Genomic DNA, 19,192 nt, shown 5'->3' with positions numbered 1-19,192 from the left:
CAAAAAGGAAGAAGGAATTGAAAAAAAGATAAATTAATGAAAGAATATAAACCCGATACAGATGGGTAAGTCATAAAACAAGGAAAGGGAAAAGGGAGAAACAATGAGAGGGAGAAAACAACAGGCAAAACAGGTGACCCATAGAATGTCCACTCTAGCATTAGGCCCCTAATGATGACCAGTGGGGAAAGGGTGTAAGCCCCCCTTACCTGGCTGTGAGGTGTCCATAGTCTCCACCTCCTGCTTGACCTTGAGCTCGGGGCAGGTGGAGCTGACGGCACACACGGCCGTGCCACTGGCCGCCGGCTGGGTGGGGGAGGCCACGGCGTTGGCCATGGAGGCCGGGACAGACGGCGTGACCGCCATGGCCGCCGGGAGGGCAGAGAGTACCGCCGCGGGCTGGGAGGGGGGCGGGGGCACGGGCGGGGCCAGCAGCGTGGGGATGGCCTGCGATAGGTGCTGGGCCTGAGAGGGGAGGGGCTGCTGCTGCTGCTGCTGCTGCTGCTGCTGCTGCTGTTGCTGTTGCTCACCGGCGTGGGTGGGCAACGCCTCCACGGCAGCCATCACCGGGGGCGCCATGGCAACGTGCATGTCGGTTTTGGGCTTCACCCTGCAAAAACAAACAAGGGCTTGTGAATAACGCTCCTTCTCATTCTATTATTATAAATAGTGCAGCATTCCAATTTTCTATTTGATCCATTCGCAACAGTTAGATTTGCATCTACAGCAGGAGAAAAAAAAAAAAAAAGTTATAAGCAGAGGCAAGGACTAGCATGCATGTAGAGAACTCCCAGGAGACCAAGGCTTAAAGAGACCTATGATTTTCAAGAATTAAAGAGCAAAATTGTGATTGTGTGCATGCTCATTTATGGGGGGGGAGAAAAGGATCAGGAAACATACTGCCAAAGAAAACTAAAATAGACAAACCAAAACAAAACCGAAACAAAACAAACAGCCCAAACCCCCTCCAGAGGTGCATTAGGCTGTGCCACCACAATGAGATGTCTAGTCATGCAGCCGGTGGTGGGAGGCTTACCCGGCCGGTCGCGGGGACCCCGCTACCCCCCTGACGGCGCTCTCCATTCGGCCGGGGCCTGGTTCCCCTGCCTGGGCCGCAAGCAGGTTCTTACGCACGGCTCTGGAAACACAGGGCCTCGGGTGAGACTGCTGCAGAGCCTGCTGGGAGCACTCTCTTGCCCAATAGGCTGCTGCCTACGTGTGTGTGTGTGTGTGTGTGTGTGCGCGTCCCTCTACTCTGAGCCAAGGGTGGACAACTCACTCCACACAAGGCTGACACACCGAGTTCAGCGTTCTCCCCAAACTCTGGTTATTATGCATTTTTATGAGAAAGTGGTCCCCGCTCATGAACTGGCACCATTCATGTTTTACTAGTTTAATCTTTGACTGGATGGACATTTATGTCCACAGGGCCTGCCAATACATTCATTATATTGAGTAGAGTAAGTTCGTACCAAACCCAAACCAAAAGCATGCACTGGAAACTTGAAGGTACTACATCTTAGTCTGATTACTAAAAAGCAAAGCCTAGGAACTTGACGGTGCAACTGCTTAGTCAGAGATGGTTGATAAAGCTAAAGTATCTTTGCCTTAAGCGGGCTTTACATTGTACGGTTTTCGTGTGATTTCATATTCGGACAGAAATCATGGAAGTTGTACTGCAGTTGCAGCGCGCTCCCGTCAGTCAGATCATTGAATGTACGGTGCCAATCTTACCGGTTAAGTCAGTCTGTAGCCTATTCATGGGTTTCATCAGGTCCCTTGCCACAAGTGCATTAATCAAGCACGATGCAGTCTGCATTTATAATCTAGGTGCTTGATTTTATACACCTGTGACAAGGGACCTGATGAAACCCATGAATATGGTCATTTGCTATTTCATTTCTTATAAATTATTTATTACTTTTAAATTACTTTTTAACTAATTAAATTATTACTTTTCCACGTAACAGAACAGCTTTGTATCGATGTGACATTAAACAATGCTGCAGAAACACGAAAATATGACTGTTATGAGTAGGCTATCTTTTGAGTTCCTGTTGATATGTAGTGCACGATGGGAAATCATTTATAGGAATCTAATGGCAGTCTTGTAATCAGTGTCCCTGCAAGATCCCTAGTCAAAATCATAGTCTTTGACTAGTCTGTGACGTAAAAACTCGATGACTTGTCTTTTGATGCCAGAGAGTCTGAGACTGTAGTCTTTCAGTGTAAAGCGGGCTTAAGCCTGATAACGAAAGAGAGGAATCTCTGGTCAGGATATTTTGCAGAATCCATTGTGATCATTTTAGTATGCACAGCTTCCTCCCATCCTGTGCAGCGATGTCAAATGAATTCCACCGTGTGCTTGGAGAGCACAGTGGAGCGTCCACTCGGCCCTGTGGCGGTGTAATGACTGTAATTTGTCTAGCCCTGATGGCCCCTGTCTAGAGTTTTGGATTTGCACTTTCCCACAGAGCGCTGCAGCACTTCATCCTCTCCCTCTGAAGGGGGCCGTGGCCCCTCAACTGCACTCAACTCAACCAGCAGCACTAATGAAGATCTCCATCTCCCCTTGTCTCAGAGGCAGCACTGTGGCCTATTCTGATTCTAGTCTAGCCTTAGATAAAGTGCAATTGTGTGACTAAGCCTAATGGGAACAGAATATGGGGGTCTGTGAGTTCCTCTAGCCTAGAAATCTAGACGCACCCTAGCGGTTTTATTATTTTAAATTACATTTGCTGCCAGGGATAGTCTAGCAACTCTTCGTTGGCTTGTGAGCTCGAAAAATTAAACTTCTATCAGGCCAATTAAATCGTGTATAGAGTCGTTGGGCGGGCTTAACATAATGATTAATGGCAGAGTTGCAACGGTTTGGCTTGAATTGCCTGCTACTTGAAAACAAAAAAGATGGATGTTGCTGTTGGCCAACAGTGTGACACGAGTTAAGCTTGTTTTAAGTTGGCAAAAGTTTGAACTAGCCAACTAGCTCCGCTGCTGGGAAAATGCATGGGACTCAGCACTGTCCTATTGCGTGCAGAGGGAATTTGAAAGACAACCGATTAGACCGAGTACTGCAAACGGTGAGTGCCCAGACCCTACATTTTAATGTGGGTCTGGCTCGTCAGGCTAGAGTTCCTCTACAATGACACTGACATTTTTGTGCCTTGAGATATTCATGTTTGGTGTCCTAAAGCTCTTATGCTATTGATAGAGAGCCTATCCTTCGGTTTGCACAGATGACAGAATGGCTGACGCTACTCAGATGCTTCGCTCTGTTGAGCGGCATGCTCACCCCTCGTTGGCGGGCTTCTTGCGGAGGATGCTGGGCCTGGGGGAGGAGCCGAGCGTGGGCGCCCCCGAACCCGCGCCCTGGGGGTGGGTCTGCACCACGGTGGTGACGGGCTGGGTGCCACCAAACGTGCTGCCGATGGGGTTGGTGACGAAGGTAGAGCTGTCAGCCAGGACCACACCTAGAATGGAGACACAGGTGAATGGAGAGTTTCAGGTGAAACTCCAAAAACAGAGCTAAGTGTGTTTTTTTACATTGAGTAAAACACAACGCCGTTGGCACAGTGACCTTGATATCCATTTAACCACCATCTGCCATGAAACGTCACCCCCCAAATAAAGAGCATTACAACTCCACACTCCTGGCCATAATAAAATCTCCCTTCAACAGAATTCTCAACACAAAATCAATAATCCAATCATCTGGCGTCTTACCTGATGGTTTTGCCTCTGGCTGTGACTGCTGCGTTGCTATGGGTGCTTGCTGGATGCCCTGTGTGCTGATTGGCGCGGTGGCGTGCAGTCCCTGCACTCCGATGGGCGCCGGCTGGATGCTCTGGGCGGCCATGGATGCGGGCTGGATGCTCTGGGTGCTGATCTGGGCCGACTGCAGGCCGATGCGGTCCACGGCCATCAGCTGCATGGGGTTGAGGTGTACAGTGGTGGCCACACCGACGCCAGCCTGTGTGGGCAGGGCCGAGCTTGGGGCCTGGGGGGTGACTGGGGAGAAAAGAGAAGCACAGGTCACAGGTCATGGCTGCTTTGTGAATCGCGGATGGTGATGGAAAATTACCAACCATCTCTCTCTCACACAAACACACACCCCAAGCTGTTTCCTTTAGAAGACTTGATGGCTCCAAAGCAATCGATTTCTAATTAGTTTACACTTACACATAGTACAACTGATATTATTTGTGTCCAAGTTAATTTGATTATGTGACATCCAGCACCTGGTAGATTACGTAGATGGTTAAAGGGCTCGTCTTGACCACATACCTGGATATTGGCGGATGGTGGACACAGAGCTGGTGATGGGAGTGTAGGTGTGTGTCAGAGGGTACGGAGACGACGAGTAGGTAGGCAGAAAGTACTGGAACTGCACAGGCACAGAGGGCCTGGGAGCACACACAGAGCGAAAAGAACATCACGCTTCAGATTATGGCCATGCAGCCTAAAATTGTTTAAATAAAAGCCCTCAAGAAAGACTAGAAAATCCAGAAGCCATCACAATGTCTAAACACACTGCAAAAAATAAGCTTAAAATCAAGTGAATATGAAGAGTTCAGATGCAAAACCCTCTAAATCCGTCTGACCACTTTTCTTTTAAATGAGCATTTAAAATCAGGCTCCTATAGGTTTTTGCCTATAAATCGATATTTCAGACCAGGAAGAGAGTGGTATTTAGTGGGTTTTGAAGTTAAATTATTTGACTAACGTATACTTTGTGTGGAGAGCATCCACTCACCATCTTTATCTAATTTTTGACGTAGGTGGCATTTAGAGGCTTTTGCACCTGAACCCTTCATATGTACTTATTTTTCAAGACATTTTTGCACTTTATTTAAGATTTTTTTGTCTTGTACTAAGTGAAAATATTCTTGTTCTATTGGCAAATCTTGCCAGATAATTATGCTTATTTGCAAGATTTGCCAACAGAACAAGATGATTTTCCTTATAACAAGGTCAAGTTTCAGATTAAGGCTATGCAGCCTAAAATTTTTTAAAAGATGCTCTCAAGAAAGGCCAAGAAAATCCAGAAGCCATCACAATGTCTAAATATACTTATAATAAATTATTTTTTGATAATAAAAAAAGGGCATACCTGTTGTCACTGCGTGGCTCCATGGCAACAGGATTGGGGGAGGAGCGATGGCCGGGGATGGGGATGAGGTTGGCCCTCTCGCCAGGGTAGTCAGCCTGGATACGGGGGGATGTGTGAGCGATGGGCTGGGGCACCACTTTGGCTACAAACAAAAGAAGTGAGAAAAATCATTTCGTTTTTCAACGTTTGGTATACACTTTTATATTGAGGGGGATTTAGACTGAAGTAAACCTTTGGGAGATGTGACCGATACTCACCCACAGGAATGGCAGAGGTGGTGACCGCAGTGGCATGAGAGGAGTGAGAGGGCATCGTCATGGTTACAATGGTGCTGCTGGTCATCTGCGTGTGTGGAACAGAGCCTAGTAGAGGAACCGAAGCATACACACACACGTGAGGAAGAATCGTCACACTGACTCGTGAATCACTGAAACAGTTGAGAGGTTTTGTAGCTCTAGATATGCACAGTGAAGCATGTGCATTCATTCTCAAGGGCCTTACAAGACATCATCATCATCCTCCCTCACCTGGAGAGGTTGTTGATGGCACAGTGTTGGTGGCCAGAATTGGAGCCACTGTTGCAGCAGGAGTCACCGTGCTAAAAATAGGCTTCTGTAGAGAGGTGTTAAACACACACACGGCACACAATAAATACACATAGAAAGGCGCAATGATGCACATATGACCATCCCAAAAGAAAGTAGGAAATAACTGAAGAAACTATTGGGTGAATCACTAACCTGGGTCACAGTGTGTGGGGGCTGTGGTTTTTGGGCTCCGATGGCAGGGTGTGAAGGCAGGGTGATGCGGGTGGCCGTGTCTCGCGGCGTGGCTGGTCTCTGGATGCTGATGGTAGCTGGAGGGGGTTGGTGAATGGTCAGTCCTGGTCGCCTGAAGAAGGGGTAGAAAAACACCACAGTCATACTACTATCAAACACCAGAGGTGCTTTCAAATTTGACAAACAGTAGCGAACGTTCGTGGTGAACATGTTTTCTTTGTTACATTTGTTAACAGTTACGATTTGGTGTTAACATTCCATTGTAACGGTAATTGCATTGTTGCCTTCGTCAAACTCAGGTCCAGTTCCACTGTATGTTCGCAGAGAACTACCTCCTCAGACTGTTTGCCGAAAACTCAAGGCTAACGGAAAACTGTTTGCAAACGTTCGCCTACGAATTCGAACGCACCTCTGTTGTAACAGTAAAGAACCTCAACATAGTCAATTCACACTGTCAATCACTGAATAAAGACATATGGAGCTACATTACAATGAAATGCTCTAGACTACATACTATGTGATAGCTTTACAAAGGTCCTTGTGATAAAATAACTGAAGTACCCTTTTAGGTGAGCTCCATATACACCACCACAATCATAAAGCAGAACACAAATTCTAAAACTGATAGTCCTGGTCCTTGATTGTGATAGACTGAATGACGTTTGATGCCGTTGTAAAATGCAGCATAAACATACACCTTGACCCCATTTCGTTCTATATTACTGTGCTACCATAACTTGATACAAGTTGAAGTAGCTGCGTCTCGACGTTGCTTGGCAACCATTCAGATAGAGGAGATACTGTATATTTCTTGGCGGAAGAATTATTATCTATGAATACATTGTTACTCCGCTAGCGCGTCGTGCCTAACAACGCCCCTTAGCTGTTGTAGAATCGGTGTAACCTACGGCCTCTCAGGGCTTATTGCTTAAATCTATTACTCCACAATCCATCACTGCTGCACATAAGTAACAGTGCCTTGTGCTATAAGAGCAACACATTTTATATCTGATAAGGACCTCTGTTGAACACTAGACAGAAAGCTCACCCATGGACCATGTCTGTGGTGCTGTGTGTGACCACGGGGCTGATAACGGGAGACTGGGTCCTAGCAGCTGAGATGGGGGCCACCACCGTGGGCAGCACAGCCGTGGAGGTGGTCACCACTGGCCGCGACTGTGGAGGCAAGCAAAGGTCAAGCCAAACAAGCAAACCATATAAAGCTAGGGCCCCAATTAATACACTGTTTCTAGCTCTATACACCAAAACAACACACATGAAAGATGGGGTATGAAAAGATCAGGTCAGACAAAACATTCCACAAAAGTCATAGCATTACAAAGTAAAGTATATAATATTATATTATATATACACACACACACACACACACACACACACACGCACACACACACACATATATATCTCGTACACTAATATCAAGAAAAACAAATGTCAATGCATACAACTGAAGTATGCCATCAGAAAGTGAGAAAAGCACTACAAGCCATACACTGTGTAATGTGCATGCGTAGAGTTCTTTTCTCTCTATGCTGACAGGGACCATGTACTCACCTGGATGGGCTGGTGGATGATGTGCTGGAGAGCAGTTGGCTGGCCGGGACCTGCACTGGCTCCGGAGGCTGGCCTCAGCACCGTGGGGCCTTTGGTGCTCGACATGACCGCTGCTGCAGCAGCTCCTAAAAGACACAGTGAACAACCTCTTTAATAAACAGAGTAATGCTGTAATAAAAAAGTAATGCAAAACAAATTTATGGGGCACTCCCCTACATAGTCGGGCACATCTGACTGACAAGCCTGAGCTTGCAGCCTTGGAACAACTTTTCAACATCTTTTCAACACTAGCACAAAGGTTTCACTGACACAACAATCCCTGTAAACCCTGTTTGTAAATTTTGATTTACGAAAGCCACTCTTGACAATTGCAGACAAGGCTCCCTGATTGCCAGGGAGTGGATTAGCAGGAACAGGTCTAACTGACCTCTTGGCAGGTGGGAGGTGAAGGTGTGTGGAGGGGCAGCAGATGAACCGATCTGCAGGGCTGGGGTGCTGCTTCGGATGATCAGGTGGTGCAGATTGCTGGAGTGGCCCTGGGATTAACACAAACATCCATTAAGAATAGAGCAAGACATTACCCCTCAGTGAAACATTGCATTAGCAGCAAAAATAAGCTATACATCATACCTACATATCATTAATTTTTTATCATATCATCATTTACAATCTCCAAAATATTGGGTTGTTCCATCAAACCCTGAGAGAAGAATCCACTGGCAAATTAGACTGAGCATTTGAATAAAACACAACAATCAATCGGTTTGCGAGGCAACAGAAGGAAGAACCAAAAACTAGTTTCTGTGCTTGAGGTTTTAGACATCAGACAACTTTGATGATCATCAAAAGCCTACCTGCTGTCCACTGATGGTTGCCACAGGGATGGAGGAGGTGGGGGCAATGCTGCTCTCTGGGGTGACAGCAATGTGAGTGGGCACTTTGGGGGGCACGGAGAGGTGCCCTTGGACAGCCGTTGGAGCTGGTGCTATGAGACGGCTGGGCATGGGTGACTTCATAGCAGCCTATGACGTATAATGACATGTAAACAACCAGACTGGGTAATACAACTAGCAGTAATACGACTACAACACATAAAAGTCTTTTTTGACCCTGTACACATACATCCAAAAAACATTGTGGCTCACTACATGAGTTCTGTCCAGCTTTTACATTCTATACTGAAAAGCTATGTGACCAAATACACCATGTACAGTTCCCACTTCTGATGGAAGACTGAAGGTTTTGGAGGAGAGCTCCTACCTTCACAGGTCCCTCTGGGAAGGTGGGTGGCTGGCCCTGGGGCAGATGCACCGGTGGGCCAGGCACAGAGACAGGCGGGCTGGGCTGGATGGGCACATGCTGGGGCAGCGTGGGAGGCTGTCCCAAGGACTGCACTTGTGGGTAGGGCCTCACCACCACAGGCTCCTGCTTGTCATCACGGAATGACAACGCCCCTCCAGTGCTACTGCCACTGTTTGGTGGATGGTCTTGGGCATGGTCAGTATCTCGACTGCCCTCATCATCACCTGCTGCAAAGAAGTGGTTCAGTCTCACTCATATAATCACCATACTGGACTGGGTATTGTAAAGCATTATTAAATGCCTGTCTGCATACCCTTCTTACCACTTCTACCTTTTCAACCCATTGTCAGTTAAGGCTTTGAAATATTACAGGTGTGATTGTGTAGAAACTAGTGGAGTTAAAATACAAACCACGACGCCCACCTGGCTGGCTCCCAGGCTGATTCCCTACAGCAAGGCTGGTGTTTCCTCCAGGTGCCTGGCCTTGCCCTATAGCTGCGGAGGGCAACGCCGTCCTTGGAAACTGCTGAGAACTCATCTTCCTGCTAAACAACAACGTTAACCTGCAGAAACAGTGGAGAATTATTGTATGTTCAATGCCAGCAGTTAACGTAGGGTTGATTCCAGCAAAACCGTGATTAAATGGTAAGTTAAGCTGGAAACATTGTATACTGTACTACAGGGGTGTCCTGTAAGCAACGCTAACTGTAGGATATTACCAAGGCTTTTTCGATCAAGCCCCCTCGAAAGGGGAAGAGAGTTTCAGATCAAACACATAAATTCACACATATCCCGCATCCAGAAACAACATGTAATCATTTTCGGCAACGAAACACAGGAAGGTAACGGTTATAGTTAACCTATGCTGACAGTCGAGGGAAACGTTGTCGTTGACGTTAACCCAGCACAGTTACTTTAGCATCTCCAGTTATAAGGCAAACGGATGTAACGCTGCTGCAAAGAACATACTCAATATTCCGAGCAATACATTAAACACATCTGAATCAAGATTGACGGTCGATTGCATGACAGTATCACAGCAATATTTCTTGAGGTAGCGCTGAAGCTAGCCAGTTAACTTAGCTCGCCGAACACGTCAATCAATGCTATGCGAAGACTACTGAGGTAAGAACTAGTAACTTAACAGCAAGCTAAGCAACATGAAACCAAAGGCATTCCTGAACTTGTATGCAATCGGAAAACAAGCGAAGCTATTATTTCGGGTAAAGCAACATTCGGACCTCTCATAGTAGCAGAACTGAGAACTACTCCGTCGACCAACATTTTTCAAGCTTGGCTAATGTTAGCCAAACTCGCTAACAATAGCTAGCTAGCTACCGCACTATGCCATAATGCATTTCTCGTGCACAGCGTTAAACTTATCGCTTGTTCCGTAGAAAAGATAGTAATCGATTAATACAAATGTTGTAAAAAAGGCTTGTGGTGGCGCAAATATATTGAAAAAATGTAAGTACCGTTGAGTTAGTCACTCTCCATTCGTCTTTTTAGTCAACACATAAACCGGAAGAATGCTGACTCCTCCACAAAGCCCTCTCATATTATGGCCAATCACAGACCAGAACGGCTAAGCAGCCAACCAATTATTATTCGTGTTCTTGTGGGCGCTAAGGGATATTTGGTCCCTTGGACCCAATCACTTTCAGGCTCCTCAATGGCATCCAATGACACCCTAAACTGGATATGTGCCCGTTACGACTGTACAGTTCAGTTTCAGACCATTGGCACGGTTGGAATCAACAACACAGTTCAACGAAAGACAAACATTTCACTTTTCAAAACTGTACGATCGAATCCGGTATGTGCATCAGCATAATAGGTCTAATCTTTTTTTTTTTATAAAATGATTCGTTAATTTCCTAAATGAATGCCTAACTACAAACATGTTTCTCGTGCGTATTACCAGAGACTTTATAGCGGCTGTGGTATTATACACAATGTATCGTAGTATTTGGTTCAACTAGAAGCTAAACTGATTTCGATTTGGTACGACTACAAAGTAATAGCATATTTTCGTCCAGGATACATGAACGAACAAAGCCTTGCTAAATAAAAATGAAATAGGCATACAAATCCAGTAGATGGCAGTCAAACTTCGAGTACAAGGAAGTCTTTAACTGGAGTTGTGAGTCTTGAGTCTTTCTTAGCAACTTATGGCATAGGCTAACTTCTATTTCTATCACTAGAGTAGCCTATGTCTAATCTATCATTAACTTTTATGTAATTGACTATATTTAAATGAAAATAAAAATACACTACAGCACACTATAATATAATACAATTAATATAATATGTATAATATATAATACATAGGCTATAATACTTTTAGTCTATGTTGCGTTGACATTTATATAGGCTTTTGCATGATATGTTCACACACACACACACACACACAGACAGTGGGTGTTGAATAAGCAGTGTTCAACTGTTCAAAGCTTTCCCCCCTCATATTTTGGTCCACACTGGTTTGGAAAATTAGGATTAAGACTAGATTTAATTGTGGATTTTCTGCTTTGACACCTTGCATTTTACCTCTAGCAAAGCAAATCCTTTTATTCCATAAACTGAAACGCAAGTTGGCCTTTGGCCTCCCATGTTACGTGGACATGGAGGATGAAGGCCCCTGTTTCCAAAAATACCTCACGGTGCAATTGTGTGATTGTTGGTAGACATGGGGATCAAGGAAACAAATGTTTCCGGTTTCCTGTTTGGCTCCAGTCCAGACTTCATTCCAGGGGGCTTTACCAATATTTATACAAGGAATTCCAACCAAACCCGGTCGGAGATCCACTCCTGTGGGTCTCTGCATTCCATTAGTGGACTATGATGACTCTGGATAATGGGACAAAGGCTATGCCCTGGCCTGGTTGAACTCTTGCCGCATTACTCCATACTGGCCGGTACTACACGAATGGTGGTGAGAACAGAGGCTACATCTGCATGTCCAAACTATTACATCTGACTTTACATAGAAAAAGATCTGCAGTGTTTGCACTTGATCAAAGAAAAGTGAACAGTTGGTTCACAATATGGTGAAATATGGGAATTGTACCTAGTGGCATAAATAGTATGGGAGTCATACCTATAGGGATCAGTATTGCAAAACCTTTTCTTGTGAAATTTCAAATTCCGAGGAGTTCCTTTTTTGTTTTCAACCTGTATCACCATGATGCATTTCAGATAACACAGACAAACTTTGACAAGCCACCTTTGACAACTGTCATGGGTGATTCATTATTTGTCCAAGCATTGTGAAACCTGCTTCAGTTTTGTCCTGTTTTGTCCTCCAAGCTGATCTTACCCAAGAGATGGAATGTACATAAACATGGTTGAGTGAATGAAGTGCACAAAGCATGCACAGACATGGTATTTATTTGTGATTTTGTTTTGGTTTGCACCTGTGCATTCATGTAGCTAAATTCTGACAGAGGAGTCAGATGTCCACAACATGCAAGTCAGTCAGAGGTGAGATGGATCTGGTCGCAATTTTGAAGGGCATTACTGGGACTACATGCACAGCTACTTTTGAAGACACTTCACACATTTAGCATGTTTCACACCGAGAGATCTCACAAAATCAACCCCATATAAAAAGTATAAGTATATATACTTTTTTGATCCCGTGAGGGAAATTTGGTCTCTGCATTTATCCCAATCCGTGAATTAGTGAAACACACTCAGCACACAGTGAGGTGAAGAACACACTAATCCCGGCGCAGTGAGCTGCCTGCAACAGTGGCGCTCGGGGAGCAGTGAGGGCACTTCAGCCGTGCCTACTGGTCAGGGTTCGAACCGGCAACCCTCCGGTTACAAGTCCGAAGCGCTAACCAGTAGGCCACGGCTGCCCCAAAAACCAGAGACAGCTAAGTCAGCCGAGGCAGGAGGCCACAACAGGGGAGTGTTGGTGATGTGAGGTAGGATGGCTGGGGTGGGGTGGGGTGGTAGTGGGTGGAGGTTAGCCATAGGAGTAGCTGCTGCAGGGATTGTTGGATCAGAAAAAAGGCCTGCAAGAGCGCGGACAACAATCCCGGAGCTCCAGCGTCGTGTTACGGGCACATTCACAGAGGGCATTACATCACCCAGATACCCAGGATGCCTTTCTTCCATGGCCCCGTCGTGTGTGATCCTGCAGGCCACAGCTATTTTTCCAATAGGAGTGTGTGGGGGGGGGGGGGGGTTGTTATTTCTGTCCACTCGCTCATAGAGGTGCCTCTGTGCTGCCCAAGCATGTGATGAGGTTGCACTGGGGTTTCAGGCTCCGGCACCCAATGGAAAAATCGTCAGAAACTCCCTTCACTACAACCCTGAGGGAAGTGGCATGATAGTTCAATTCTCTTTGGATTTACTCCATTAAGAAATCACCCAATGTATCATGGGAATTTCATGGGACAAGTTCCACCTAAATCTGGGCCATGAGGATTTTACTGCCTTACTACTTGTCTAAGCAGAAGCTTGAGTCTTTTCGCAAAGTGAAGGACAGAATGTGACATAGCAATGACAAAATAGACATAAATGACGCTATATGATTGCAGTTAGTGCAAGGATGAACAATGATAGTGATGCTTATGATGAACAGCTGCACCAAGGAGATTATGGTGATGACCAAGGAGATAATAGTGTTGACTGATTGTATGCGATCCTCTTCTATCTTGCAGAACAAACTCCACATGTTGTTTTACTATGAGGGGCCAGACACAGCTGCAGCTGTGATGTTATATAAAATTACTGTTTAGAATGTTTTCATTTTCCATGAAGATGGAAAAGCCACTGGATTGCTCTACAAATGTGATAAGTGTTAACATCCCTTGCCTCAGTGATTCTTCCCAGAAATCCGTGTTTCCAGCCTTGGTGGTGAGATCCATCTCTGTGGCTGATGTGAGTTGCAGAGAAAGTAGCAAGGTTCTGCCAGCAACACGTTGAGATGTTTACATGGATGGAAATATTGAAGTATCCATGACAATGGCACAAACCATAGGGCTTTATTTAATGTTGTTGCCGATATGAAGTGCTTTTCAAATGCATGGTGCCCCTAGCACACAGCAAGACATCAGAGGTTTCATTTTAGGCAAAGTTTCCACTATTGGACTATTTCCTTCCTATGTCCTGGCCAGCCCTTTGCCTATATCACATTACCGAGGAATATATTTAGAAAGATTCCTCGAGAGAAAATATGTCGTTTTTTCATATTTTTGTCCATGAAGCCTTAAGCCAGCAACCGTCTGGCAGTAAACAGTTTAGTGGGCACACAGGGTAAAGAGACAGAGACAGCCATTCAAAAGTCTCTCTAAAAATACAGCAGTCTTCTCGGAGCCTTAAAAACACAGAGGAATTTTCAAAGAATTGCTCAGCCACTCTGGGCAGTGCACAGAAGTGAGCATAATTACTCATCATTACAAGTGTCTCTACAAAGGCCCTAAATGCCACAGACCTTTCAAAACCAGAAAAACAACAGCAAAAATATACTGTCACACAGCTTATACAGAACAGAATGCAATGTAGATGGGAGAGAAAGGCATTGTGATCTTCTTGCTTGCCCTATGGTAAGCAGTAGTGTTTTTTTGTGTAATGTAGAGATACTTGTCATGCCTTGCTCTGATATGACCCTTGAGAGATGACAGCCTTCACCTGTTTCAGAGATCAGAAAATACTAGCTCTACTCTAGCTGTGAGCTATTCTCTTCTCACTTCATGGAAGCATGAGTATCGCTGTACCCCAAACAATACACCAATTCATCAATCCATTGTGCCACTGGTGTGTGGTATGTCATGATGTGGTAATGATGAACTGTAATTGCATGAAAAGTCTTGGTCTCAAGACATCCAGCCCAGCTCTTGGTCTTTTTGGTCTTACTAAGGCATTTAATTAACAGGATACATGTGGTTTAGGAAATACACATTTCAACGCGCACACATATCAGGCAACCATCTATTGTGCAGATAGCCACTGACTGATTGCGCTATGCAAAGTTCAGTGTCTGTGAATTTGAAACTTGGTGAACTACAGGAGCAGAGGAGGAAGAAATGAAGTGCAAATATGAACACAGGCATGCAAAGCATTGAGGCATACATCAGGTTATAGTGCATGCTGTCAGACGGGTTACGCAATACATTTTTTGAAAGCTTACAATGTTCATCAACAGAGCAAGAAAATATGTCCTACACTCTGAGAAGCACATCCCACTGAAAGAGGGTGTAATCCATAAATTCACCCGTGGAACTCCTCAAAAACCCCTGGAAACGTTACGGAATGTGGACTGTAGTCTCTCAACTATGACTGTTCATAAAATGATGGAGATGGAGGCTTGTGTCTGTATGCAGTGGACCAAAGCTGGGCAATTCATCTTCCCCCATTCTTGGGACTGTGCCAAGCAGCAGGGTCAGAAGTTCTGTCATTGTATCATGAAATATAATACCACTGTGGGCTCCAGATGTACATGTTATTGTAGAATTAAACCCTCACGAGATCTCAAAGCATTAGCATAGGGTATTTGAGTCAAAAGGAGCAAATTCATGTTTTGATGGTGTTGCCTGTGTGCGTCAGTCTTGGCACATCCCTGATGCTCCACATCAGTTTTATCTGGACCAATGTGTTGCCTTATCTGACCACAGTCTGTCCGAGTTGGCTGATCTGGACCACTGTTAATTTTCCCAAGCAGTCAAACATGCAAACTGTGTTAGATAGGCGGGTTGGAGAGGGGCCTAGAATTTTCGGAGGCCTTTTTCCTATTCCCGTGAGGCTTTGGTTTCGTAACTGTAATGAAAATCAACTAATTCCAGCACCTCAGTAAATTGGGTCAGGACACGGAGCCTCAGAAAGGAGAAACATTCCACGAGCTGCATGGCATTGTGGGAATTTGATCTTCTTGACATTTGCATGCTCCATTGCCCTTGAATATCTCCAGATTCTCACACTCAAGAGGGTTTGGGAGGCAGAGGACAGAAGATGGAGGTGATGGATGTGATAGCAGAGGGGGTGGAGGGGCATCGAGCTGAGAGATGGAGGAGTGGGATAACATTTTGCCACCAGCTAATGGGAGAGAGGCACAAGAAAAACACACAGGCTCCCAGCAGCCTCACCAAGTGCTCTGTGACAAAACACACAAACAATGGTCACCTTTGGCAGGAGTCCTGGCGCTGGGGGCCAGGCTTCTGTGTGTGTATTTGTGTGGGTGTGTGTGTATGTATATATATATATATATAAGTGTGTGTGTGTGTGTGCGCATGCGCATGCATGTGTGTGTGCATGCATGTGTATATATGCACAGTGCATGCCACGCGTGTCTCTCTTTCCCACATCGGGGGCCCTTTGGCCCCATTGGGGGGCTGTGAGGTGGTCTGAATGCATGAAGAATGCAGAGCCATGTAGGGTTATATAAGAGAACCGTCTCTGGCTTCACACCAGAGGAGGTGAGAATGCCGGCAGAGAGAAAACAGAATGTCTCCAGATGTGACACTGGCCTCTCCTGCCATCACCTGCCGTCAAGGCGATCCGGGCGAGGGCCGCTTGTGAAAGCCACATAACCAGAATTCCTGTGGATATCATGTAATGCCTAGCTGAGGGAAGGGGGAGAGGCATGGATCTGGGTTATGACTCCCAAGAGGATGGTGATCGGCAGGTTGATAAAAATCTGGTTGAGGCTGGAATGCATGGCTGGAGTGGATTTCAGGGAAATTCAGAGAAACGAGGGATTTTCAGAGAAAAAAAGCTTTTTGCCTTTTTTGACTTTGCAGAAAATACTTTTGGAACTTTAGTATAAATCACTTTCTGTGAATATACTGAATGTTCATAGTTAGCAACACATAGAATTGATAGCAAACCCCAAATGGCATTCTTGTGGACAGTTTTTATTTTTTGTGTGTTGCAATTCTGTCAAATCATGAATCACCGTGGTGTTATGCGACAGCTATACATAAACAGCAACATAACACCTTTCTAACGCCTGTTGCCAAGTACTTTAGAACAGCGCTGTGCACGACATCACCTCAAAGGTATTCACTGCCTCCCTCTCAGGCACTGCCATTCATTTAGCTGCTCTTGCAAAGCCCACAATAGCAGCAGCGGTTGCCCAGACCTGGAAAAACAACACTAGCATTCTCCTTTTTATGGGAAACAGAGGTTTATTCAGACCCTTGGAGGTTTGGATCAGAGGAGGACTCCTGAGGCAACTTTTCTACACTTCAAACAGTTAAAACAGTTGAAGAGTCAAAGCACGTCGAGAGTTAGCTTAGCACTAGTGAGCGCATGCCTTGAAGTGTGGGACAGATGTCAGGTATCTACCTGTGTTGTTGGCACACCTGGTGCTCCAGCGCCACACCTGTGCCTCACAATGACTCATCGGCTAATACCTCAGCTCTGTCCTAAATACCAGTGCCTGCTTCTGCTCCCAGGAATGCCACAGATCCAAAAGGGAACGTCGAACTTCAGATCACAGTTTAGTAGGCCATTTGGCTTCATAGAATTTGTAGGGGAAAAGAGACACGGAGTAAGGGGGGTTGGAGCAAAAGAAGGAAAGAAGAGGAGGAATAAAGAAGGAGTCTGGAAGAGAGGCCACAATTTAGTGGGTCATCTGGCTTCATCCTCCAGATAGAATTTGTGTGGGAACTAAGACACAGAAAGAGAAACAGAGATATAGGAAGAAGACAGACAGAGACAGACAGAGAGAGAGAGAGAGAGAGAGAGAGAGAGAGAGAGAGAGAGAGAAGAAGGGCAGAAAGGAATAGAGAGTCTGGAAGAAGAGAGGCATTTTGCTGTTGACTCAGTGGCAACGCCCCCCAGACTGTGCAGCCCTATTGTGGCCGGGTGTCTGTGCCACAAGGCAAAATGGGTTTGGGTGTAGACGTGACACATGATCATTATTTTCCCACTCCATTTCACAGAGGACAATGGCTGCACTTTATGTTGGTGCTTTGGCCTTACAGGAGTTATTTTCATCGTTTCAGTTATTTTAAGTTGTATTACAGAAAACCGCTTATTTTGACCTAGTCCAATTATACACTGCATTGTTTATTTAGTTTGGGTTGTTTTGATTTTGTCACTTCATACTCACTCAAGTCACTACATTTTATATCATCCACAGTAATGTACTGTATAGGCATATATACCAACTATATACTTTTGACTATTCAGTGCGTTATATCATGAAAGATTGTATGGGGGATATTTTGCTGGGTCAAGAAAATTAGGGCAAAGGTATGCAGCCCCTCCAAGGCCCCCCCAATAGAAAGAAAACACCGGCTTCCAGCGATAGTGCTCCAGCACACACAAACAGGCCTAAAATTAGAGGCCGCTGGCCTGATTTATGAGGAAAAGGGAAAGAGGATGGAGCAGGGTTGAGGTGGAGGAGGAGGGGGAGAGAGGGGGGAGGAGAGGGGCCTGCATTCCAGAACCGCTCGAGGCAGGAAGTTTCGGAATCTCCATGGAAATCAAGGCAAAACACACCACTTGACAGAGCTATTTTTCCAAATATTTCTCACCGAGAGTTTGGGGAGAAAATGTGTCCAGGGGCTCACATGATGGGGCCCAGGCTGCTCTGCTGTGGGGCTGCCAGATGCCCTCCCCATACAGTGCCCACTACAGAGCATATACTGTACAGTCGAACTAGACTGGATCATATACCTTATGAAAAAGAAACCAAAAGAGAGAAAAAAACTATATCTCTTTCAAAGTAGTCATTGAGAAACCAACTTGCGTGGGCAATGTCTATAGTGAGAGATACTCTCTCTATGGTATCCACTTTTGATCTTTTTTTTGCGCTTTTCCTAGATCCTTTAACCATCACACCTCCGGTCTCTGTTATGTCACAGCTTCGCTCTTTGAATAGGGTAGATGTTCATTAAGGCATTAAATGGGCCTGCTCGTGCTTGCCGAGGGCATTCTTGTATCCCAGAGCTCCGCTGTGATGCATGCGCGCACATAGACAGCTCTGGCTCGGTCAAGTTGTGGCCGATGGGATTATTTTTTTTCCCTGGAAAACTCCAGATGTGTGTGGAATGCGCTGTCCATCCCAGGCAACAGCCCAGAGGATGGGTTTTTGGGGGCTCCCCACGGAGAGCTCGAGGATGTGTGCATCTGCAGATGTTGAAGCTTCCCCTGGCGAGTGCTTTCCAAAGCATCACCTTTCACCCAGAGTCCGAGAGCTGCATGCCTGTCAAGGTGTTTTATGGAGGGGCTGGGGGTTGATATATGGCCAAAAATGCAATGTACACACGACTGAAAAGAAATACAGAAATTATTGCTCAGTGACATCACAGAAATAAGGAGGTACATGCTTTCTCTTTTTTTTCAATCAGGGCATGTAAATATGTTTTATGATGACATGGTCAGAATAAAATAGTGAAGCTCTACCGTAGCCTAAGATCTTAACCCACTGTTAGATCCGCATTTCATTGTCACTATACCAATTGCAATGCTT

The 19,192-nt window shown here is 45.5% G+C and overlaps 1 protein-coding gene across 7 annotated transcripts in view; it reads right to left on the bottom strand.

Moving 5' to 3' along the window:
* Positions 1-10,327, bottom strand: part of sap130a (Sin3A-associated protein a) — a 30,311-nt gene extending 19,984 nt beyond the window's left edge. For 2 of the 7 annotated variants that reach the window (XR_006021213.1, XM_042057804.1), the window contains exons 1-16: positions 10,005-10,082; positions 9,175-9,326; positions 8,722-8,990; positions 8,316-8,483; positions 7,889-7,997; positions 7,462-7,586; positions 6,938-7,065; positions 5,851-6,001; positions 5,638-5,722; positions 5,368-5,472; positions 5,111-5,252; positions 4,285-4,403; positions 3,724-4,008; positions 3,293-3,470; positions 1,037-1,138; positions 210-610 (exon numbers count right to left, since the gene is read on the bottom strand). Coding sequence is in view for 6 of the 7 variants with exons in the window: in XM_042057804.1 (XP_041913738.1) it covers positions 210-610; positions 1,037-1,138; positions 3,293-3,470; positions 3,724-4,008; positions 4,285-4,403; positions 5,111-5,252; positions 5,368-5,472; positions 5,638-5,722; positions 5,851-6,001; positions 6,938-7,065; positions 7,462-7,586; positions 7,889-7,997; positions 8,316-8,483; positions 8,722-8,990; positions 9,175-9,301 (2,494 nt within the window). In the remaining variant the exon portion in view is untranslated. Of the gene's footprint in view, positions 1-209; positions 611-1,036; positions 1,139-3,292; positions 3,471-3,723; positions 4,009-4,284; positions 4,404-5,110; positions 5,253-5,367; positions 5,473-5,637; positions 5,723-5,850; positions 6,002-6,937; positions 7,066-7,461; positions 7,587-7,888; positions 7,998-8,315; positions 8,484-8,721; positions 8,991-9,174; positions 9,327-10,004; positions 10,083-10,238 lie in introns of those variants that run through there. The other 5 variants (XM_042057805.1, XM_042057806.1, XM_042057807.1 and 2 more) reach the window with 5 other exon arrangements.
* Between the last annotated feature and the right edge of the window lie 8,865 nt (positions 10,328-19,192).

Source organism: Alosa sapidissima, chromosome 12 (assembly GCF_018492685.1).
Source record: "Alosa sapidissima isolate fAloSap1 chromosome 12, fAloSap1.pri, whole genome shotgun sequence".
In the NCBI taxonomy this organism is placed as follows: domain Eukaryota; kingdom Metazoa; phylum Chordata; class Actinopteri; order Clupeiformes; family Clupeidae; genus Alosa; species Alosa sapidissima.
This window is presented reverse-complemented; position numbering and strand designations above follow the sequence as displayed.